Genomic DNA, 26,122 nt, shown 5'->3' with positions numbered 1-26,122 from the left:
TCTATCATCTATCATCTATCTATCTATCTATCTATCTATCTATCTATCTATCTATCATCTATCTATCTATCTATCTATCTATCTATCTATCTATCTATCTATCTATCTATCTATCTATCTATCTATCTATCTATCTATCTATCATCTATCTATCTATCTATCTATCTATCTATCTATCTATCTATCATCTATCTTTCTATCTATCTATCTATCATCTATCTATCTATCTATCTATCTATCTATCTATCTATCTATCTATCTATCTATCTATCTAGATAGATAGATAGATAGTGTAGCGGACATTTTAAAAGTGGGGGGTGACAGCTGAATGAGATCCAAAACTTTAGGTTCATTTACATTATTACCTGTTTCTAAATGGTCAGTCTCTGTGCCCATCTATCTATCTATCTATCTATCTATCTATCTATCTATCTATCTATCTATCTATCTATCTATCTATCTATCTATCTATCTATAGATTATATCGACTATATATAGATACTTACATTTTAAAAGTGGGGGGTGACAGCTGAATGAGATCCAAAAGTAGGTTCATTTACATTATCACCTGTTTCTAAATGGTCAGTCTCTGTGCCTATCTATCTATCTATCTATCTATCTATCTATCTATCTATCTATCTATCTATCTATCTATCTATCTATCTATCTATCTTTCTATCTATCTATCTATCTATCTATCTATCTATCTATTTAAAATGCTATTTAATTCAGGTAAAGTGTCATAAAAATCATACTGCATAGTAATAATGAATGATGATAATACACAACCTTTTTACACTGCTTTTAAATAAATTAATAAAGAAAAAAATCTCGAACATTTTACTCTAAACAAAACCGTGTTAAACAGATTGCATCTACAGTGTAAAGTTTTGTCAACCGTTTGCCATTAAGCAATTTCCACAAAAACAGTGAAACACTGAGCATCATTGTGTGAAACGAAACGGAATGAATAGTGAAATACAAAGTGTCATCAACTGTTGCTGTCAAGCTGTATCAGTGCTGTATCAAATCCTAAAATAGCTTAATGAAATATATTATCAAAGATATGCACATTAATACTTATTCTACTAATGTCATAATTAATTATAGTTAAGCTTAAAGAAACGTACCGGTCGTCGGGCGATGCGATGAGCGCTACGTCTCTCTCTCTCTCCCTCACAGCTGGACTGCAGGGAAGGCGCGGATGCTGAGAGAGAGCGGCTTCAGGTCAAGCAGGACGCACCGCAGGACAGGCTCTTCAGCGTGGATCAGCACAAAAACTAATACCTGAAGTCTTTTAAGAGGATTAGATGTACTCTCACCCCACACTCTCATTACTCCTCCAGCCATTTTAGCACAATTATTCTGATCATTTGCGTCTCATTCACAATTCCCAGAAATTGAACGTCGATGTAAAGTGGCTAGAAAAATACAAATCGAAGGCTAACAATTACTTCGAGAAAATAATTTCTCTTTTGTAATTATTGGTAATTATCTTTATGAACTATGGATTACAGATTAGTATTAAAATTGTAAATATATTTTTTATTCCCGGGGTGATATTAGGCTTATAGGTTTCAGGACATGCAATTTTTTACTCGTTTTCCATCTTTACACTTTTTAAAACAAACAAACACAAAGTGAGAGAGTGATAGTTTCACACAACTTTTTAGAATCTCTCTCGTTTCCGAGTAGGAACGGATTGGTAGGCTTCTTTTGTTCCCCACCGGTCTGCTTATTACGGTGCGCGCTTGGTGAAGAAGAAGAGAGGATTTGCAGAAATGGGTAAACATTTTAACGCTTTTTCATAAACGAAGGTTGTTATGCTTACCTACGCGTTGTATTAAAAATATCAAGAATTTATTGTATTTATACTTTTATGATCATTTAATGTTTTTCAGGGTGAACGTTTGGTCACTGACGTTTGGTCACTGATAATGTAACTCTCATTACATTACATATTTTGTTTTGGTTGCTCTACTACCTTTAAAAAAGTATTAAAATATATTTTAAAACGTTTTATATGTACCTAGCTGAGAAACCAGATTTAAACACCCTGAGATGATTTCTTGGCCTTTCAGTGGGTTGGTTTTGGAAACTATGAGCTGTAAACTCGGAGACCAGTTAATCAAACAACTAGAAAACTTCAAAGCCTCTTTCCTGTTTATTCGCATATTAAAGCACAAACGCGATTAATGTAGTATATTTCTACCATGCTCAAAAATTAAAGTTTACTCAACATTTACCCATCCTTAATTTTTTTCCCAACCTTTGAGCTTATTTCCTCTATTGAACATAACGGGTGATATTTTAAGAAATGTTGGTAACTAGTAGTCATTGACATCTAACGTTACAATATGAAACAAAAATACTGAGTATGTCAACTTTCACAAGCTTCCAGCATTCATCCAAATGTCTTTTGATCAGCATTATGAAATTCAAACAGGTTTAGAACGAGTAGCGGTATTGGAAAAATGTAACATTAATATATTTTTAAATTCTGATACATACCTAGACCAATTCAATGTGGTCATGTCATTGGCCCATGAACATTTCCTGCTTGTTATCAAACAAATCATAACGTAATGTTAATACAGCTATCATAGCATTATTTATCAATATGTGGCTCTCGGATTCTTGGATGCTATAGAAATTAAAAATGTGAAACAGGAAATGTGTTGGGAGTCTGGACCATTGTTTTTGTTTACATTTCTCATATATCGAAATTAATACAATTTCACTAGATGACTGTCTATTTGGAAAAAATGTATCATTTTAGATAGATTGGGATGATTATTTCGGGCAGTGCATCTGCACAAAATATAAGAAACAATCTACAAGCACAGATGGATATAATGTAAACAGATTCAAATGATATAAACAGTGTTTTGTTGTTGTTGTTGTTTTGAGGAATCTTAGTGTGTTCAGGTCAACAGTAATTGAATTATCAAATGTAAAATAATACTGCATAGTCTTCATTGTATAAATGATAAAACAAAATAGTTATTAAATGTACAAATGGCACAAATTCTTATGCCTGAATAGTTTTAAAATCCTTTGACACATGCAAACTTATCAAGCATAATCCAGACTTAATATTGTAATTTCTGCAATGTGACTATTGTGAATGGCCACATTGTGATATCGATGCTGAAATGATTTTAGAAAGTTTAATATTGTTTTTTAGATATTAAAGTTGTTGGTGAGTAAAATGATAGCAGGGGTAAAAAATTTTCTGGATGTACTTTGACGAGAACGTCCACTGCAGAAGCATCTGTTAATACACCAACCTGTGCTTTTGTTTTCCGCAGATATCTCCTATATTCATTCATAACTGTTCTTCAGCGTGTAAAGAGAACAGCTTGCAAACATGCCCACGGTGGTTCTTATGGACTCGTCGCTGTCCATGACGCGACCGGTGTCAGTGGAGGGCAGTGAAGAGTTTCAGAGGAAGAACCTGGCAGTTCATGGACTAACCATGCTGTTTGAGCACATGGCCACAAACTACAAGCTGGAGTTCACTTCACTTGTGGCCTTTTCCTCGCTTTGGGAGCTAATGGTGCCTTTCACTAGAGACTACAATACATTGCAGGTAAAATAAAAAGTGTGTGTCGTGTTGCATGAAAGAAAAATGTACATGCTATAGCTGAAACCTAAATCAAGATCTTATTTCTTCCAGGAAGCCTTGAATAACCTTGAAGACTATGATAAAACCTGCCTGGAAGGAGCTTTACAAGGTGTTAGTAATGTAGTACAGCAGGAGTGGGGATCTGCTTGTCCATGCCAGGTAAATCAACATACAAATATTATTTATGTAATATACATATACTATGTAAAACATGTATACGTGTGGTGTGTAATGTAGTTTTAATAAATAATTGCAACATCATTAGGTTGATTTAAAATGGCAATCTCTGTTACAATTGTTTTTATACAAACAAAAATCATGCACATATAGTATAAGAATCATTAGATTACATTAAAAAGGTAACAGTGCAGCTCCAAAATACTAATTTGATTTGTCAGTAATGTATAATTCAAACCAAGCTTTAATCCATATGTAAGAAAAACATTTCAATAATTTAGCATTCAATACAATTTAGTATGCTCACTTATTCTTTTAGGTGTTTTAATAAGTACACATCAGAATAAATATGTTTCATCTCTATATTCTGACATTTTTCACAGTAGTTATTTTTTTGGTAACACTAAAGTAGGCATTTTACTTCAACTTTGTATGCTTTGCATGAATATAAAATCAGTTTGGTACATTTAATTTGATGTGAACATTTTAGAACTATATGTACTGTGTATTTGCTCTTTACAATACTTACAGTTTTCAAGCTTTGCAGAAAATGCACCGTTTAAGTGTTCATTTCAGAGATTAGTTTGTTAAATCATTTCAGTATGACAGTAATATACAGATATAAGATAATACAAATTATGCAATATTTTTTCAGTGCAAGGTAGAATATCTAAGAGAAAGATATAAATGTACAATTGACTTTTAAAATTGCTTGCATTGTACTGTATATTATCTGCCAATATTTGTACTCTGCAAATTTGTTTTGTTATTAAGATGTCTCAGTAAATGAATTAGAAAGATTTTTAATATTGGTGTGTAGAGTGTTATAGTTATGGTACTTTATCCACTTTATCACAACGTTTGACCATTAAACCTTTATAATAAACAGTAGAGTAATTGTTTCTGTTTATATTTTTCAAATAATTATTTGCATATTCTGTGCTTAATTGGTGGTTTTGACTGCATTCATCATGTCGTTGTTGTTGTGTGTTTCTGTTGTTGTTCTGTTGGCCTGCAGGTGGTGCTGGTCACTGACGGAGCACTGGGCATCGGCCGTGGATCTCTGCGTCACTCTCTGCAAACTGTCAAACAGAGAGGAGAGGACAAGAAATTCCCTCTGCCTTTCCCATTCCCTTCCAAACTCTACATCATGTGCATTGCCAATGCGGAGGAGGTATTACAGTTTGTTTTCATTTTGTCTTTAAAGGAATAGTTCACACAATTGTTCCAACCTTTTTTAAGTTTTAATGCGCATTTAGGTATCATAGAGATACCATTATAATTTCATACAGTAGTCAATGTTTGAAGTGGATGTATTATATTATATTATGTTATATTATATTATATTATATTATATTATATTATATTATGTTATTTTAACTATAGTATTATATTACATTTTATTATTTTATATTATTTTATTTATAGTATTATATTACAATATATTTTTATATTATTTTATTTTAATTATAGTTTTATATTACAATATATTTTTTATATTATATTATATTATTTATAGCATTATATTACAATATATTATATTACAATTTATTATATTATTTTATTTTAATTATAGTATTATATTACAATATATTATGTTCAATATATTATATTATTATATATTATATTATTTTATATTATGTTGTATTGTAAGTTTTGCTTTAATGTTTTATAATAATATTTGTGAAAATGCAATCTCAAAATATACAGATGAAATAATGTTCCCTTGTCATTCAATGTAACAGATATTATATGAAAATTAAATAACATACTTATACTGTCCTGTACTAATTCAATTATGAATTACGAAAACAATATGTTATTTAAAACAAGTTACTGACAATCTAGAAAATCTAGTTATTTCTAGTATAGTGATAAATTATAAGGATTTAAAAAGCCATTAAATAAATATTTTGGGGCTGCAATCCTTAAATGCAGTCTTTCTTTGTCATTAAAATGATTCTTGTCAAAAAGACTTGTTATACTGAATGACATTTTAGTGGGTGTCATTAAAATAAATTTGTTTTAACAAAGACTCATTTAAAATAAAAATGGTGTATGATATGGTTATAATTGTTTTGTTTATAATAAAATATGGAGCAGTTGATTGAAGAAAAGAGATGTTCAGGAATTGTAATATATGTAATTATATATTAGATTAATAAAATTAATATTTTTCCATACATATGCTTCAGTCTTGTTCTTTTCTCGTCTCCTTAAGCTCCAGGCTACAGATGGTATGGATAATTTAGAACAACTGATTAACCTGAACGGTGGAGATGGACAGATATACACTATGGAGGGACCCCTCTGTCTTAAAAGTGTCCAGTCAATGTTCGGGTGAGTGATGATACAAATATCTTTACATTTATGTTCGTTTATTTAAATACTTTAAGTGCACATTGTTTATGGAACACATTTAACATCCTCACTGCACTTTTGTGTTGTCAGTAAGCTGATCGACCAGGCTTACTCTCCTTTCCATGCGGTGCTGCGCTGTGGAAACCTCACCTCTGATGTGCAGGTCTTCCCCAGGCCAGAGCCGGTCATCATCGATGAAGAGGTGGATCCCATGCCCAAAAATGTGCAAACGGGTAAGAGCAGAAAGTTGTGCTGTCAACATATGTGTTTTATATCCATGTAAATAAAGGATAATTAGCAATAAATACAACTAAAATGTGTTTATTTACATGTAATCTAAATGATGAAGAAATTGTAGGAAAGTACCAATAATGGTTATGTAACCTTTTGTCACATATAGACTTGGAGATTGTGGGTTTTATTGAGATTGGAGATATTTCCAGCCCTCCTGTTTTATCTAGGCATTTGGTCCTGCCCATTGCTGTGAACAAAGGTCAGTGCTATCACATTTCTTTATTTATTTGAAGTACTTCGGTTGTAATGGAGAAAAAACTCATGTCGTGAGACACTTAGTGTAATGTAATAATAATTTAGATTCTTAAACAGCATAATTCCAAAATTTCTTTGTACATTTACATTTTACTACCAGTGAAGATTTTGATTGTTTTTATTATTTTACTCACAAATAGCACTTTTTGAGTAAAATCTATGTAATTGAACATTTAATGCAATTGTATTGTTCAGAAAATTATTTAATCTGGGTGGGTTGTGGTTTCAGTTACTCATGGCATGGGTTGAGAACCGGTTTTAAGGTTTACAGTGGTTTGGAAATTTTCTGTTATACCATTCCTGTGGCATAAATAAAATATATATAGTTTAATTTTACTTGTTGTCAAAGACTATTTTATTCATTTAGGGCAATAGTATATCCAGCAGCATAGGACCATCTACTGTACATCCAAAGCTGTGGTCAGCCCACAATTCGGAAAAAATTAGAAAAACCAATTGCTTATGCACCAAAATCCAAGCTTGATATAGCCCTGCACAGTGCGATGGTTTACTTTATATCCAACAAAAAGTTGTTGGTTTTTTCACCTAGACATTTATTCATTCATTCATTCATTTTCTTTTCGGCTTAGTCCATTTATTAACCTGGGGTTGCCACAGTGGAATGAACCGTCAACTTATCCAGCATATGTTTTAGGCAGCAGATGCCTTTCCAGCCACAACCCATCACTGGGAAACAGCCATAGACTCTCATTCACACTCATACACTATGGACAATTCAGCCTACCCTACGACAATTCAGTACCCTTTGAACTTCTGAGGGAAACCGGAGCACTCAGAGGAAATCCACGTGAACACCGGGAGAACATGCAAACAGAAATGCCAACTGACCCAGCTGAGGCTCGAAACAGTGACCTCACCACTATGAGGCAATCGTGCTACTCGCTGCGCCACCGTGACACCCCCTAGACATTTAAAAAGAACTTATTTTAGAGCAGTTATAGCAATAAAGTGATGCATTAAAACCATCATATTTTTATCCAGGGTTATCATACTATCAGAATCTCGAAGGCCTATGCCTTCTCACAAATAGCTTTTTTTAAGCAACGTTTTTTACCCAAACTATATATATTAATCATAAACATTTCAGTGATATTTTAAAAACAGTTAACTGTCAATGTACCACTAAAACAGTGACTCCGATGTTTTATTGCCTTTCCCCTATTACATACTTTAGTATTCTAAAACTAATCTGAAATTAGATTAAAAAAGCTTATAAATTAGAATTCTGATCATTCTGAAAATCTGACCATTCAATACACTGTTTTAAAGAGATAATTCACCCCAAAATTAAAACTCTAATCTTTAATCATTTTGATGTCTAGAAATGACAAATCTTCTAATTTATATTGTTTTTATGTGTTTTATTTAAAAAATATATATTATTTCCCAAGCCATAAGATTAAACTGAAAGTTCTATTCATATATTTGTTCATGTATATCAGGGGTCACCAATCCAGGTCCTGGAGGGCCAGTGTCCTTGCAGGATTTAGCTCCATCTTGCCTCAACACACCTGACTGGATGTTTCAAGTATACCTAGTAAGACCTTGATTAGCTTGTTCAGGTGTGTTTGATTAGGGTTAGAGCTAAAATCTGCAAGACACCGGCCCTCCAGGAACAAGTTTGGTGACCACTGATCTGATGTACATGGTTGCTTTACAAAAATTTGTCTGGGAGTAACAGTCAGTCATATTTTTTTGATTGACAGAGGGAGATGAGATAGGTACGGGCACCACTGATGACACAGAGGAAGACACCTCCACAAATCAGATGGCTGGAAAAAGCCCAAACTTCTGTGTTCTTCTACACGGCAGCCTGAAGGTGGAGGGCATGGTGGCACTTGTACAGCTAGGGTATGAAAATGAGAAAAAAAACATGTCTTCGCTTTTATAAGCATTGTACTGTAATAAAAGTTTCTGTGCTCATGAATGCATGTTTCTTCTATCAGGCCGGACTGGTACGGCATGCTTTATTCCCAGGCAGACAGTAAAAAGAAGTCCAACCTCATGATGTCTCTGTTTGATCCCGGCTCCGAACCTCTGCCCTGGCTAGGCAGAATGTCACAGCTTGGTCCTGCTTCAGGTAGCATGTTTTCACTTGGAATTTTTATATAATCGCCATGCTTAAAAAATTGCTTCTTAAGCCCTTAGCTGGCACCCCCACTTTTTGAACACTGACATGAAAATGAGATGTTCAACTTAAATGATTAGCAATCAACACTTTGGTGCATAAATGTTAAGAACACAGATGTCAGATATTAGCAAAAAGTTAAAGAAAACTTAAAAAAGCCTTTAGTTTTTTTATTTTTATTATAAAAATAAATGTTTATTTGAATATGTTACATAAAATATGTATTTTTCGAAACCTGTTTTAGCCTAAAAATGACAGAACATCCAAGCTAAATATCTGAAAAAAAAAAATATTCCAAATTTGAAGTTGATATCTCAAAGAGTTTCAGTAAGATTTGGTTTGGGCACAGTACTAAACATCACCACCAGATGGCATACAGTTTCAATGTGGGACAATATTAGGGTGACCACTATTCCTTTCTTGTGGTTTGAGGAATATGAACCATTTGTTTTCTTAGTTATGACAATATTTGTAAAGTCAACATCAAATTCTGAAATAGAACGGAACACAGCAGAAATGTTTTAAAGGGATCCAAAAACGTGACACACCTGGCTATTTAGGTTATGGCTATTTAGGCTAGTAAATGGGGGAGGGGGGTGGTTAAGGGGGTGGCGGTGTATGTTTGTCTGAATAACACAGTTGAGAACCAGTGAGTTAGTAACTGTACTGTGATGTTAGTACAACAACTGAACTATGGACTAGGTTTCAGTATTTCACAATATTACTGTTTTTTATAGAATTTTTGATTAAATAAATGTAGCCTTGGTGAAACAACAAGGCGTGTTTTTTAACTTGCCAATCGGAAACTCCTGAATGCCAGTGCACATTTAAATTGCAAATGTACATGTTAAAATGAAATAAATTAACAATTAACTGCTTTGTTTTGCATTATGCAGTGTGTGCAAGCAGTTAAAAATTAAAACACTGAAACAAAAGATAGTAACATAGACGTTCACCGAGTTCAGTTAGGAGACTTGTAGGTAAATACACAAGGGTCAGGGATAACAGTAGTGCCGCAAATTTGCATGATTAAATATTTATTTTCCACCCTCACGCTTTAGTTCCTTCCGAGGCTAGAGCTCTACTCAGACCACGCACACACATGATTAAAAACATCAGCTTATTGATTTGCATAAGGTTTTGCTTACTGGCCAACGGTATAAACATCTCTGAACATCACTATGATTCTTTGTTTGCAGATGCAGCTGAAAATCCCTATGGTGAAGATGACAGTAAAAGTCCTTTTCCCATCCAGCCGAAACACAAGAGGAGCTATGCTCAGAATGTGACTGTCTGGATTAAAGCCAGTGGACTGCAGGTATCACAACTCTACACTGCAAATACTGGATCTCTGACAAAACACAGATTAAATGACATTAATCACTTCTTGTACTTCTTGTAGACAGATGTACAGAAAATTCTCCGCAATGCAAGAAAACTACCTGAAAAAACACAAACCTTCTATAAGGTGGGTAATTGTATACACTCCCACAAAATATAGTTGTATAGAATAATTCCAGTGTTTTAACTAAGCGGCAACCTTCCGCTCTCCCTTGTGAATCTAATACAGAAGTGACTGAAACTGCAAGTAGAGGTATTATATGAGACTTGCTTTGTTTACCATAAAAAGTGGATTGAATTGGATTTGCATTTTAAACATTAAATAAAAGTTTAAAGGATATTTTTATTATATATATATTAGGGTTTTAGTTATGATACTCTCAAAACAATTCAGCAGAAATCCGCAGATTTTTACCAAAATTCTCAGCAGTAATAGCAAAAAAAACGTCCGCAGATTCCGTTTGGCCCTACCAATGGGTGACAATCTACATCAAAATTGAAAAAATTATTTTCGATCTCAACAAATAACAGCATTTGTAATTCTGACAGAATATAATGCCACTATTTTTTATCAGAAATTTGGAAAAAAAAATTATTTAGACCTTTTGGAATGTGTGTGTGTATTACAATTTTATTTTGTGTGTGTGTTAGTGTCTGTGTAAATTTAAATATTAGTCTCATTGAAATTGATATTCCTAAAAGTACAATGTGTATGTGCATATACATTGATTTGTTTTATTTTAAGCTTGGTCCCTTTATTAATTAGGGGTTGCCACAGGGAAATGAACCGCCAACTTATCCAGCATATGTTTTACACAGCAGATGCCCTTCCAGCTGCAACCCAACACCAGGGAACAACCAGACACTCTTGCAATCATACACATGCACTACAGCCAATTTAGTTTATTCAATTCAACTTTACTGCATGTCTCTGGACTGTGGGGGAACCAACTTTCTTGCTGTGAGGCAATCATGCAACCCACTGCACCATCGTGACACCAGTGCATATGCAGTTAAACCCCAAATCACTCATACTCCCCTGGAAAGTTTTTTTTTACTTTTATTCAACCAACAAGTATTTTTTCTGGCTTCCCTCTAAAGGTAATAAGAGGATTTACAAAAGGCATCATTGTATTTTGTTTGTCCTCTTAATCATTAATTGAACTCTGAAAGTGCACTTCCTATTTGTTTTCAAATAAGTTCTCAGATTACGCATCTTAGGCATAACATAATTTAGCCCCCCCCCCAAAAAAAACAACTGTCAATTTTGACAACAAACAAATGGAAAGGTCGAGGAGTCTATTAGGTTAAAATATCTCTTCTAATCAGCTCGCAGTAGAAAAAACAAGCCATACCCACTGTTTTCTCATTTAATATTCCCTTTCATTAGGAACTGCTTCACAATACAAAATAACAATTGGTCAGCTTCCGGTTCTTATAGACTTTAAACAAAAACTTAAAAGTCAGAATTTGGCTAGGGATATGAATAAATCCAGGCTTGGACTGTATATGTGAGCTGTTTTTTCTGTGCATTACATTTGTGTTTTAATTACTTCAGGAACTAAATCGTCTTCGGAAAGCTGCTCTGGCATTTGGTTTCTGGGAGCTCCTGAAGAGCATGGCTGAGCTTCTGGAAAGGGAATGTACTCTTCTGCCTGACTCTGCCCACCCCGATGCCGCCTTCCAGCTGTCACACGCAGCCCAGCAGCTTAAACTTGCCAGCAGCATAGACTCCAAATACGCCGCCTTCGAACACAACATCACCCCAATGCTCACTGACTTCTCAGGCGGAGGTGGCGACAGAATTTAGAGGATGGAGGTACAACTGCCAGATCAGATTTGGAGGAATGGAGCTTTATTTTAAAAACTCTGCTCTGTGTGAAATGTTTGTCCGAAAGGAAAATTTGTTACTAATGTGGCATCGTTTTAGTGGTGCCATAATAGTTTTCTTTGGTGATGGATATAAAACAAAAGGAAACCTTGAACTTTAGTGAGATCAATAATGACGTTGAGCACTCAATTCGAGAAAAGGAAGGAAAAAAACATGCAGTTTGTGTAAATAAGTTTGAGCATTGACTAATAATATTTTCACTGTCTGTAGTTAATGATAGTAATCCAGGAATCAACTGTTTGTTTCATTGAAATTTAATTAAACCGTTGCATTTATACATTCGTGTACATATCCCACATCCAGTGACACTGAATTGCCTCTTCCGTGAGGTTTTCCCTGAGGTCTGTCTTGTTGTTTTCAACTGAAATGACTATTACAACACATTTCAGGGAATGAGATAAAATGCCCCTTGTGTTTTCAGTCGAGTAAGCTAATCTACAACATCAAACACAAAAACTGCAAACAGAGGAGATGATAGAATCTACAAATACCTTCATGGTCCAGGTTAAAATTATATGATATTTCTCCCTCTAGTGTTTCATAATCGGTCATGGTCCTTCAGTGTGGTGACAGTAAATGCACTTGAGTTGAGTTTAAAAACTTTTTTTCCATCTGTAATGACTTGACTGTAAAAGAGGACATGTAGGAAAAAAGAATGAAGGCGACAAATGAAATCAGAGACGCAGGAGGAGATTGAAGCTTGCTCTTTCCTCTCAGTTGGCTTTCCTCTTTTTTGTGCGAAAGCGTCTGGTCCTCTGCTTGAAGAGGTGGCGGAAGTTGATGAACAGGCCTGAAATGAAGAATTATTAATTTCATACGGCAGTGTAACAGGGTTTCTACAGTCAAGAACCTGAAAATATCAAGAAAATGTAATAACAATTAAATTTTAGAAAAATATCTCAAATTTATCCATGTGTAATCGCAATTTATTTTTAGCGCAGATATTTGGAGTCAGATTTAGGTACGCCTAATGCCAAGGTAAATCCTCTTTTGATATTAACAAATTACTGTAAGGGTTTACTAAATACTTGTTTGAAACATAACTAGAGATATAAAAAGTGATTAGTTGACTTTTTCTAAGTAAATCTATTCCCATATTATAAGTTAAATGAACTAGGTACATAATTATAAAAAAAAAAATGGCCAAATCAACTTACCAGTTCCAAGTTGACTCTCGAGAGTTAACTTGTCACATACTTTTTTGTGTGTGTGTGTGTGTGTGTGGAGGTAGTAGTAGAAGTAGTAGTGCTGGGTATAAACAACATATATATGCACTTTATTGTTTTGTACAAATTTATTTGCCCTCAAAATCTTTTATCAAATCATTTCCCCTGCCCCTTGAAACAACGTTTCTTCACTTCTGGTCACATGGAATGCCTTTTGAGAGGACCTATCAAAGGATGAAGTCATGAACAGCCCCTTGTTATTTTGGAATAATTTCAATTTTTATGTACGTTGCGATATGGGGAAAAAAGGACTATCTTAACTTTCGTTTTTCAGTTTCAGGTCAGTTTAACTGGTTTACTTTTTACAGTGTATATTATGTATGTAACTATTACAAAATTACATTTGAATTAATTTAAAAAATAATTATTGTAGACATGGTTGAAACATATATATATATATATATATATATATATATATATATATATATATATATATATATATATACATATATACATATATATATATATATATACATATATACATATATATACATATATACATATATATACATATATACATATATATACATATATACATATATATACATATATATATATATATATATATATATATATATATATATATATATACATATATACATTTATATATATATATATATATATATATATATATATATATATACATATATACATTTATATATATATATATATATATATATACATATATACATTTATATATATACATTATATACACACACACACACACACACACACACACACACACACACACACACACACACACACACACACACACACACATACATACATACATATACATATATACCTACATGCATACATATACACACACACACACAAAAATAATTGTTTATTACAGTTACTGTATATTTTAATTTCAATGTTTAGGTAAAATCAGGGAAAAAATGTATATAAAGCTTGATGTTATTACAATTTAACCAAACACATTTTAAAATCATTGTAAAGTATTATCTTTTTCTAAGCATTCTACATTGTAGCTCACAGATTAACTGCAGAACTTAGCGAGTGGGACAGTGTAGCATCTCCCCTTTCTAAACAGCCAATAGCGTTTTGCTTTATCACCGTTCTGCCAGTGAGAGACGTTGAGCTCTAGCACATCAAATGTGAAGTGTCTTGAAGGGGGCGGGGTATGTCAGATACTAGAGAGCATTTGATAGGTCAAGATTTGATGAGAAACTGTAGTATGAGGTGATGTGAATAAAACCGCTGATCCATTTGGGCAGAAGTGACAAACTACAAGCTTTACATGTTTATTTCAATTTTATATCCTCTACATGAATTTTGTCACTGTTTTGGTCCACTAGCTTATAGATATCCTAAAAACTAACAATACTGTTATTAACATCTAAAATAACTTTGTATTTTAATTTCATGGGACCTTTAATTTGAACCCAATTAATAAATGTGGCTAGTAATTTGATTTATAATTTTATTAAAAATATTTTTAGAAATCCGACTGTACTAAATCAGAAAAAGCTGGACAAGTGATTGAGAAACACCATGCTAGCACTGCTGTACTTGTTGCATGTATGTTGTGGATCTTACCCAGGAACATGACTACCAGGTAGAGCTGCAGGATGTAGGAGAAGCTGAGAGAGAGGCCAGTGGCTTTAGGCAGAGGAATACTGAGGAGTTTGGTTTCATCAAAAATGGGGATGGACTGGATCACCGCCACAGCTGTGAACAACACAAGTCAAATAAAAGTTAAGTATGTACATTGTTGTATGTTACATGTTACATGAATTTTCATTGACAGAAAGAAAACAAACCTTCAGCTAGCACTCCAAGAGGGTACAGCGGCATCCATATAGTGTATCTCAACCAAGTCAGCAACTTCCATTCAGTGTCAATGCAGGCCAACATGTAGAAGGGATACCTGTGGTTTATTTTTTCAGAAGTCGGATTAGTATGATACACATCTTCCAACAAAGGTACTGCATTTGTTTTGTTTTTTTGTTGTTGTTTTTTTTTTAAATCAAGATAGGAAAACATTAGGTTTAGACATCTCTTATTCTGGCCAAGGCTGCATATATTTAATCAAGAATACAATTAAAACAAATATTACAACTATGGTTCCCACTTTAAGCCAAATATCAAAATCTTTGACTAAAAAAACGATTTCCATGGCATCTAATGATTGGAAAAACAGGCTGCAGTTGTGCTTTGCATAATATTAAAATGGTTGTAGCTTGAATATCATATTGCAGGACTTTATTAGGCACTATTAAAACAACAATGGATAATGTACCTTATCTTTTGAAATTTTGTTATATTTCTTAAGACTTTAAAATTGAGCTTTTTTGTCCTCTATTTTTTTACTTTCAAGTCTTTGAAGCGGTCATTCTTTAAATTAGTCTTGTGCTGCATTTGACTTAAGGGGTTGCCCTTGAAAATAAAATTGAGATGAATATAGCCTAACCATAAGAATAGGCATGAAACAGCGCAATACAAAAATATGTTATAGAAAAAATGTACAGTTTGAGATATGGAAACTATAGTATAAAGAAAACAAATAATCACTGATATTTCATGACTTGGACAAAAATGAATACACATTTCCTGATTTTTAAAGTTTGCAACAGACCTTCTAAAATTTCATGATATTCCAGAAATTCCATGATTCATGGAAACCCTAAACCAGGGCTTCTCAAACTTTTGAGCCCATGACCCCCAAAATAACAATTCTAGTGACTCGTGACCCCTGCTATCCTTGAAGGTGGATATACACATACAATCATTGCAGACAATGGTGCACACACCAATAGGCCTATACAAGCACAAGCTTATTAATAACACAAAAAAGTGCAACTGTAACAGTAATAATGATTTTTTGTCATTTATTCATTTGTTTAATGTAACATTAACCTTATTTTATGAAACTAGTGGGCACAATGTTTACTGCACAAGACTATTCTTAGCAATTTAAAAACATCCTATTCTCATCCTCTATCTTCAGTCGTGTAGGATTTTTTTAATCTTAAAAAAAAAAAGTTTATTTTTAATGTACATGTAGTGCCGTAAAGGTGCCAAAGTTTACCATGGTGCTGTAAAATCAATCTGCTGTAAATGATGCAATTAATTAAATAATACAATTAATATTATTAATATAAAGTAAACGTCGCAGGGGTCGCAATGCAAAGAGAAAAAATTTGAAAGGCTGATGGAATGCTTATGTGCATGTTGTTTTATTATGTAACTAGTAAATACTATTTTTTTATCTTCTGTAGCATATGGTTAAAATATGGTAATTCTATTAGTTCATTAATTGTTTTTTAAATCACCAAGCGACCCCCCCCCCACCCCCAAACATTGTTCTGTGACCCCCACTTTGGGAACCACTGCCCTAAACAATAACCTTTTTACATTAAAAATATAATAGTTCCCGTGATGGCAAAGCTGAATTTTCAAAAGCCATTACATCTTTTGGAAATCATTGAAATGTGCTAACTTTGATCTAAAACATTTTAACGTGTGACCATAATGATTTCAGGATTTAAAATAGAAATATAATCTTTAATGACTCCCTTGGTCAGTTTAATGCTAATAAAACATAATGACCTCAAACATTTGAACAGTACTTTCACAATCGCTTCACAGCAAGAAGGTCGCTGGTTCGAGCCCCAGCTAAGTCAGTTGGCATTTTTATGTGTAGAGTTTGTATGTTCTCCCCATGTTTGCGTGGGTTTCCTCTGGGTGCTCCGGTTTCCACCACAGTCCATTTTTACCCAAAAGTATTTTCAGGATTTAAAATAGAAATATTGTTTTTAATGCCTCTCTTGGTCAGCTTAATGCGAAAAACTTAATGACCTCAGTAGTTTCCATTATTAACTTGAATAAAGATATTTCATTTTAAATTAAGTGAATAATTGTATAAAATCCCTTTATAACAGCAACTACTATTGCAGATTTACTCGTGTAGCACACTGATGCATGTCCTATAAGGCCACAGACAAAATGACTTGTTTTATCACACTAGCGGAAGAAGTGTGAAATAGCTGATACCATACAGAAACCACACACACACGCAACACCAAAGATGAAAGAGTCAAGACTAAAAACTCTCCACTGTCTTTAGCCTCCATATTCTGTAAACCATATAAAACTGCACCACAAATAAAGGCTCCAGTGATGCAAAAATGACACGATACTTACTGAGATGTAGATGACCCCAAAATACACATATCAAGCATCAAAAACTTATTTAAATATCTTTCTGAGGTATTTTTATATTCTGTAAGTACAATTTAGGTTCTACTTCTCAGTTTTAGGAAGAATAAATGTATTTCCTTAGATAAGCAAACATCTGCAAACAGGAAGTTATTAGTTATCAGCCTCAGAAGACACGGAAAAGGAAATCCTGTAGATAAAAACACCAACATTTCCTCACTGCCAGCAGAAACAGTGGTCCAAATAAACAAAATGCTGTCTGTAAGATAGCATGCGTAACACACTCATCAAAAGTGATTCCCAAAATTACCTGAATATCTCAATCGTGCTCCACAGATAAAACACAAAGAACACCACTGGCTTGTTCTGCATGTCCTCTAAGCTACCGAATATGACAAAAAGGATGAAGTTTCTCCCCATCACCTTTAAAAAGAAAACATTCAATATTTACTATATTTAGTTTAATGAAGTGAATTTAATCTGTCATTAAAGCACCAGGCGAAAAAAGATGTACCTGAATGAAAGCAGGCATGACTCCAGTCTTTACCAAGCCCACAGCGGGATTAATAACCTCCATTATTGCCAGCATCTGACAGAAGTACATCACATCAGCAATGGTATGAAATGTGTCGTAGAAAGAATCTGTAGGGTTGAGGAAAAATCAGTAACAGTGTTGCAAATTTCTGTGAATTTTCAAGGCTGGAAAATGTGCATGGAAATATATGAGAATTTAATTGTAATAAACTGAATTTGGTGAATCGAAGGTTTGCCTACAACAGTGTATTTAATTGCAACTGAAAAAATATTTTACTGCATATTTAAATACATTACTGTACATTATCTTACCGCACAATATTAATATAAAAATTTTGGTTAAAACAACCAGATTTCATGCAATAGTCTACCCTGCATAATCCTCAAATCATATGCACACAGTCAGCACTGCATCTACAAAGATTTTCTAAAATAACTGTAAAACATTTCTATCTGACTATTTATATTATATTTAAAAAAAAAATTAACATAAAACTAGCTATTGTGCACCACAATTGACTATTCTATAAATAAATACACAGACCGAGCAAACATTTAGGTGATTTTTTTTTTTTCATTTTACAGCAAACATAGGGGTATATACTTATGCTTTGTGTCGCTTAATGAAAGAATTAATGTTCCACTTACAATTTATATCAGTCAAAAATATCATTTTTAATATGCATTAGTTTGTATGCATGTCAGCTTATGAACATATTTATAGTTAAGTCCTTATATACTGTTTATCTAAATTCCTCTAAAGTAACTCAAATAAATTCCAATAAAGTTTCCAACTTGGAATATTTTCAAAATTCCATTCCAAGTTACCATTGAAATTTTCCAAAAATTGACCAAAACTTTTCGAACCTTAGCAACCCTAAACAGTAAGGACTATAGTGAAATCTTAAACAGAGACTGACATTGAATACTTCTCCACTGTTTGGTCAAAATACATACTGCTGTATTGGAAAGACTGTAGGTGACAATAACACAGGTGGTGTACTATCACTGAGATTCTGAAGTGCATATTAAATGTGCTCTTTACTATCCAATAAAAAACAGGAGAGCAACTTATGCTGGAAGGTCACATGACATGAACAAAATGGTGGATGTACTGTTTCAGTCTCTTTTTTTTCTACTTAGAATATATCACCTATTCAGACAATATGTGACTTGGGACGCACTTAATTCTCACACTTCTTCAATGAAGTAAATAATATTTGTATCCTTCTAAAAAATAATTTTTTGTTATATCATAAAAAGATTTGGAGGTATCACAGTGGCGCAGTGACGGTCTGTGTGGAGTTTGCATGTTCTCCCATTGTTCGCGTGTGTTTCCTCCGGGTGCTCTGGTTTCCCTCACAAGTCCAAAGACATGCAGTGTAGTTTAATGGGTAAGCTACATTGTCCGTGTGTGTGTGTGTGAATGAGAATGTATGGGTGTTTCCCAGAGATTCTGCATAAGTTGGCGGTTCATTCCACTGTGGCAATCCCTGATTAAAAAGATACTAAGCCAAAAAATAAATAAATAAATGAATGAAAAAGATTTGTTTTAATTATGCTAACAAGATTTTCTCAATCTATTGTTACTCTGAACAATGTTTTACTTAGTTCTTTTTGTAAATCACTGTAAATGATAGTTTTATTTATTTTTTAAAGATTATTTATGCAGCACATCTATTACAAAATGGTAATTTTGTAGAAAGAAAGAAAGAAAGAAAGAAAGAAAGAAAGAAAGAAAGAAAGAAAGAAAGAAAGAAATTCACAATAAAACAACACAATTTTCTGCTCGGAGGCGCAGTGGGTAGCGCTGTCACCTCACAGCAAGAAGGTCGCTGGTTTGAGCCCCAGCTGAGTCAGTTGATATTTCTGTGTGGAGTTTGTATGTTTTCCCCGTGTTGACGTGGATTTCCTTTGGGTGCACCGGTTTCCCCCGCAAGTCAAAAAACATGCGCTATAGATGAATTGGCTAAATTGTCCGTAGTGTATGTCTTGGTCCTCCAGGTTGGGGGTTGAGCATTGGGCTAATGACCCACCTCGTAAAAATTAATTGTTATGAAACACCAATAATGGTGCGGCTAAATATCAACTTCGATAAAAACGGTCCTGGGAGTAAAATTGAATTAATATTGTGATTTGTGGAATGTAACAAAGTGCTCTATCAGTAAACACACAGCTAAACAAATGTGTTTTTAGATTTGTTATTATTATTAATAATTAAAAATTATTTATTTCTGAAAATGTTTAAAAAATTAAACTGGGCATGTCACATTGTACAGAAACATTTGAATCTCTGTTGCAATTTTCAATATTTTTTGATTCACCTGTTTGTCTTTTACCCATGTATCTAAATATATATATACAGACATACATATTTGCATAACAGAACTCAAATGAAATAAGAGCTCAAAATTCAAATGAGATGCTTTTCCTGACAACAACTACAGCTGAAAACAACAACTACCTGCTTGCAAATTATAACACAAAATAAAAAATAAAAAACAGACTAACCTTGTCCAAGAATGAACAGACGTACAGTCATGTTGACGAAGATCCAAGAATAGCCAAGAAACTGGACCAAGTTGTACATAAAGAGAAACCCTTTTTTCAAGCCAAGAAAAGCTGCAAACACAGTAACATAAATGAGTAATGAATGCATGCTTATTATTTGGTAAGCCCTGCCATGTTTACTTTACATGGAATTAAAAATATACTCACGGTCCTTACGAACCCTTGACTCAAAGCTGACTTTGTTTATTTTCTCTTCCTGTGTCAAATAAACACTAGTTTAACACATCACACTGCTACAGTACAGCGCTCCTCGAGTATAACTTCAATAACTCACAGCTTTAGTAAACAGCAAACCTCTTTACCTTCTCTCTAAGCTCCATTTCTGCATCTGACTCATCCAACCAGCGGTCAAAATCAGGTGCCAAAAACAGAGGCTTCTTCTCCTGCTTAGTGAGTCGATTCCACCACACTTCCTCCTGCTTCCTTACCGTGATATTCACCTGCCGCTGAGTGGATTTGTGTTTTACCTGTGGACATTTTTATGTTGATAAAGACACATTAAAGAAGCTGACAGGCCATAGATAACACAAACTAACTGCACTTCTGCTTTTTCACCAAACACATCATTGAGCAGCCAAATATTTTATATTCGCAAATTCCTATAATGTTGATTAAATGATGATGTCGTTACCTCGGGTTTAACAGGTTTTAGGAACTCCAAGCTGAATTCATATTCATTTTCTCCTTTAGCACCGTGCCCTTGACCTTTAAAAGAGCAGATTATGCTGAAGTCAGGCAATTGAGAATGAAAAGCTTCATGCTGATGGTTAGCTGTGAGACGTACCTCTAAACTGGAGGATGTTCTCTTCTACACCAATACTGAGATCCTGTGTGATAGAGAGAGAGAGAGAGAGAGAGAAAGAGACTGACTCAAAAAAAGAGAAGTGTGAAGTTTCAAGCTCCTCCTCTAACTGCTATTAGTGACTTCAAATGCACTGAGCATCAAACTGATATTATAATGTCCAGTTATAAAATAATAAAGCCTTATTTAATATAAATGCATTTACAGAGTCATTGCTTTTAAATTGCTGATCTTTAATTAAAAATTAAGGGACTATCTCAACTACACAGTACCAAACACAAAAACTATATTTGAACAATAAACATTTTCAGTTCAAGGTACACTACTTTGGAAAAGTCTGTCAACTGAACTAAAAAGGTAAACATATTTCAAAGAGAGTTTAAAAAGTGTTTAAAACTAAATCAGGTTGGTAAACACTGATTGTCATGCAGTTTTCTTTTTCGTATTTATATTTTCTATCGGTAATGTATCTCTCTATAAGAATATTATAAACATATTTGTACTATTTTTGTGAATAAAAAGCCTAACCAGGGACTAAGAATGCAAATTAGCCAATAGCTAGGAGCCTATTTGCGGAGCTGCTTTAAACTACTTTAAAGTGTAGCGATGTTATACTGCATGGTGCCTATTAAATAAACTAAAATAATAATTTAAAAAACACTTTTCCAGCTGTTTATCGTTACTAGGAAGATAATTTTAATTAATTTTATACCCATGACATAATTTGAAATAGCTTTTAAAAATGACTGTATCCTTCAAACAATGCAAGGCATGATCGTGGCTAAAATACTAGTGCTTAACAATTGAAAAATCACTTTTACCCTCTTTCATTCCAGAACTGGATTTCCAACATGATATCTGTTAGTCAGACTTAAATTTCTTAAGACTAGCTCCATAAAAATAGTTTTTTGGCTACTTGGGTTTAGTTAACAAATCTATAACTCAACTGCAATCCAGTGACCTATGGGGTTTAAGTTATATACCCTCTCAAGTTTTGACTGTATGTTTTTTGACTGTGATGCGTTTTATTTTTCCTTTATTCCCCGTTGTATGTCTACAGTACGAGACAATGTTTGTTTTGTTCAGTGTGTATGTATGTATGTGCATGTATGTATGTATAAAATCCTTTAAATAAAGTGATAATATCAAAAATTAAAAAGGCGGTTCATTCCGCTGTGGCGACCTCAGATTAATAAATGGACTCAGACGAAAGGTTTATTCCGCTGTGGCGACCTCAGATTAATAAATGGACTCAGACGAAAAGAGAATGAATGAATGAATGAATAATGAAAAAAAGACTGAATTTTTATTAAGTGTAAAATGTCCTTCAACTACCATCATCATGCGGATTTTTATGTTTTACAGGAAAGGTATTGCAACTGATGATCTCCTCAAGAAACTGAGATCTTGAGGTTTAAAAAATTGTGCAAATTCGTTTATAGCTGTAGTTTTTTTAACCAGGGGCTAAGATAACAATGTAAAAATAAAATAAATAAATGATTCACATTTATTAACATTTTTTATCACTTGCGGGATTTCTAGACCTTTTATATATATCCTGAATATGCTAGTTCCCAGCAATGTTACATTGTAAAGAAGACAACTGCATTAAATGGAAATAAGTTGCCCCTAATCAATTTATTTATCTTAATAATGTTCATTTCAACATTAGCAAATACAGCTTCTGATTTTAATAATATATTAATGGCTTGATTTGTAGAACTTATATTTAAATAACTGTGTGTCTGTCTGTGTGTGTGTGTGTGTGTGTGTGTGTGTGTGTGTGTGTGTGTGTGTGTGTGTGTGTGTGTGTGTGTATGAGCAATTCTAGCGTTATGGATGTGACATTTGCAGTTAAACTCAAAACATAAATTCGCATAGAAAGTATAAGTTAACATATACTGGGACCAAAAAAATATCAATCTGTAAACATGTCTTGTACTTTAAATGAGGAAAATAAACATGCTTTATGGATGTGACAAAAAAGTCTGTGAGTTTACAGTACACAACACACTTTGCAGAAATTCTGTGAATTAAACTGCAAAACCCAAAAGAAACAATGCTAATCAAAAGAATAAGAGTTTGCTCTGTATGAAGCAAAAATGATTGATTTTATTTTATTTAATATTTTCACATTTATGAGGAAAAAGGGACGTTATGGATGTGACATCTCTCCGTTATGGATGTGACAGATGTGAAATTGCCACTTGTATGACTTTGGTAAATCAAATAGTATAGTTTGAAAACATTGACAGATGCATTTTTGAGTATTTCTAAAGTACTGTAAAATAATTGCTTACACAAAAAAACCTGGAAACGGTTTCCGAATTTTGGTGAAAATGAAATTGTTTTCATGGCAAGGTTGAAATTGTTTTCATGGCATGGCAAATTCCATTTGCAGGGAATTGCTCATATATACAGCCTCTTCCCCTTTGTGCATTATTCCACCCACAGAGTGACAGCAGATAAATAAATTCAGTACCGTGTTGGTGTTGGCCACTCTTTGTATAACCCCGAGTTACTTTTTGGCTGGCTATCTGTTTGTCTAATAAGTCTCCTGGTTTTGTTACTGTATACCAGTTCAGTAAACAGAAAGAAAAAAGAAATGCCCGCATGTGATTAGGGTTTTCCTTACCGCAAGGACAACAGTTAATTTGTAGTGTTTGCATTGCTTTGGCTTTTTCAGAGTTAATTATTGTGATCTCCCAGTTGCAACAGAAAAATGCTGGGAAATGTCTCTAGACTGATGGTATTTCATGCTGTTTAGCCGTATAATCTTAAAATGTAAGCAAAACAACCAGTTTTTTCCATCACTTTAGACATTATGCTTAAGAATCATTACTAGCTGTAAAGTGACACTGGTGAAATAGCGATTTCTGCTGTGCTGACGTCGCTGCAGATGTGAAGGAATGGCGGAAGTGGTCCATCATACAAAAGGATTTTTAGACTCTCTGTTTGATTTTCTTTTTTATAGACACAATTATGCTGTCAAAGTGTTGTATAAACGCAATATCACATTCGTAGCATTGCGATATGGCTGTATATCATCACAGAGGGACACTAAGGCACTCCGCTTGCGACCTTGTGCCAACGCACGCCTCCCACCAGTGCCGATATACAGCCATATCGCAATGCTACGAGTGTGATATTGCTCATATATATCTTAATTGACTAACGTTAATTAATGGACCTTTACTATTGTAAAGTCTTACCTCAAAGATACCAGTAAATATCAAATATACCACAATTTATCATGGAATTCAAGAATAGAAAAGATAAATCGGATAAATTGGTGTGATTTGGTAACTATACATTTACTAAAATATTATTATAGAAGAACTGGGTTAGGGTTTATATTAAGAAGTGTGCAAAATAATTGTCTTTTTATAAATATGAATGTTTTGGAAAAAGTCTTAATCCTTTTGTGTTTTGACATTTGCAGACACACTATGGAAAACAGCTTCTTAGCATGTTATAATATCACTTTTATCCCACAGCTCTCAGTGGCAGCAGGCCGTTTCTCACATTACCTTTAAAAACATGCTTTATCCTGCCCTGAGAAACAATGAGGGGGCAGTTTCTCCTCCTTGGTTGTAAATAAAACATTAACTGTCATTGTAAATGGGCCAGATGGTTAGTGGGGCCAGTAGGATCAAGTCCTGATCACCCTTTCAGTAATCTTCATCTCTGTTTTCTCTGTGATCTAGGCTTGATGCTTGTAGCTCTGCTATCGACCCACAAAAGCTGGTGTTATTCTACACAATAGCATTATAAACAGTATTCAGCTTTAAAGCTTTGATACCTACAACCTGGACTTGCGCATATTGATTGCAACACATGGAAAATAAGAGCTGCTTAAGCATACAGTGCATTAGTTATTATGATAAGCAAGTTGTTTTTACCTGAGCATCACTGATCTCCACGCGCAGGTAAATCTCCCCATGCCGCTGCGCCCAGTACACGTGAGGTGTGAGTGCCGACATTGCTATTATTTACATTAATATGGGCTTAACAAAGATTTAACAATGAATGACAGGCTATGCAGACCTTGCAACTAGCAGCCGGAAGACGCTTCCTAGAATTCTGTCATGTCCAGAATTTTCTCCGTATGCGCATGCGCTCGCGTGACACAACACCCACCGCCCACTTTATCGGTAAAGTCTAGAAATGGGATACAGCTACGGACACTAACTCAGCATAGTTTTTTGTGACACTATACAATAATAAATATTTTTTAAGTTACTGTGAGGGTTAAGGTAGACGTTAATACATATCCAATTTAAGCGGTAATTTTATAAATAGTATGAATAATACTCTACTCGGTATAATTACTGCTTTTACATTACTGTAAGGGTTGTGGTAGAAGTTGATGTTAATACGATACAGGTCAATTGGTAATTTAATAAATAATATGAATAATACTCTGTATAATTGTTGTTGATGGTTGTGTTTAGATGTGGGTGAGGATAGGAGAAGAGTCTGGCTGCACTGTCGGAGGGTAGACGGATCACAGCTGTATCCCTTCCAGGAAGTCTTTCATTCATTTTCTGTTAAAACTCCGCAGAAAAGCTCTAAACTAAACTAAGTCTTGTAGCCTTATAACACGAGTCACAACACATTAATCACAAACATTTATCTTAAAAACACAGCTTTTAAAATTGTGAAAAAGAGAAAGGTTGTCTAAATACAGTCTTTTGACTACACTACC

General features: G+C 33.8%; 3 protein-coding genes across 11 annotated transcripts in view; 1 reads left to right on the top strand and 2 right to left on the bottom strand.

Moving 5' to 3' along the window:
- Nucleotides 1–1,414, bottom strand: part of slc24a1 (solute carrier family 24 member 1) — a 35,581-nt gene extending 34,167 nt beyond the window's left edge. For all 8 annotated transcript variants that reach the window (XR_012394024.1, XR_012394025.1, XR_012394027.1 and 5 more), the window contains exon 1: nt 1,131–1,414. The gene's annotated coding sequence lies outside the window, so the exon portion shown is untranslated. The remainder of the gene's footprint in view (nt 1–1,130) is intronic.
- A 326-nt stretch (nt 1,415–1,740) lies between these two features.
- Nucleotides 1,741–12,812, top strand: ints14 (integrator complex subunit 14). 2 transcript variants are annotated; one of them, XM_005159052.6, is made up of 12 exons: nt 1,741–1,785; nt 3,312–3,592; nt 3,680–3,787; nt 4,824–4,979; nt 6,027–6,145; nt 6,257–6,399; nt 6,567–6,659; nt 8,443–8,587; nt 8,683–8,816; nt 10,064–10,182; nt 10,267–10,332; nt 11,764–12,812. In XM_005159052.6, the coding sequence occupies exons 2-12, from the start codon at nt 3,371–3,373 to the stop codon at nt 12,013–12,015; spliced, it is 1,557 nt and encodes a 518-aa protein (XP_005159109.1). In that variant the 5' UTR covers nt 1,741–1,785; nt 3,312–3,370; the 3' UTR covers nt 12,016–12,812.
- hacd3 (3-hydroxyacyl-CoA dehydratase 3) lies at nt 12,335–25,536 on the bottom strand. The gene is made up of 11 exons (NM_001044984.1): nt 25,317–25,536; nt 21,397–21,439; nt 21,244–21,317; nt 20,915–21,079; nt 20,760–20,808; nt 20,553–20,663; nt 18,022–18,149; nt 17,818–17,930; nt 15,110–15,216; nt 14,886–15,017; nt 12,335–12,886 (listed from the first exon to the last, which is right to left on the bottom strand). The coding sequence occupies exons 1-11, from the start codon at nt 25,395–25,397 to the stop codon at nt 12,810–12,812; spliced, it is 1,080 nt and encodes a 359-aa protein (NP_001038449.1). The 5' UTR covers nt 25,398–25,536; the 3' UTR covers nt 12,335–12,809.
- Nucleotides 25,537–26,122: the final 586 nt, after the last annotated feature.

The sequence above is a fragment of the Danio rerio genome, chromosome 18 (assembly GCF_049306965.1).
Source record: "Danio rerio strain Tuebingen ecotype United States chromosome 18, GRCz12tu, whole genome shotgun sequence".
In the NCBI taxonomy this organism is placed as follows: domain Eukaryota; kingdom Metazoa; phylum Chordata; class Actinopteri; order Cypriniformes; family Danionidae; genus Danio; species Danio rerio.
The sequence above is the reverse complement of the archived record's forward strand: the minus strand, read 5'-3'. Positions and strand labels throughout refer to the sequence as shown.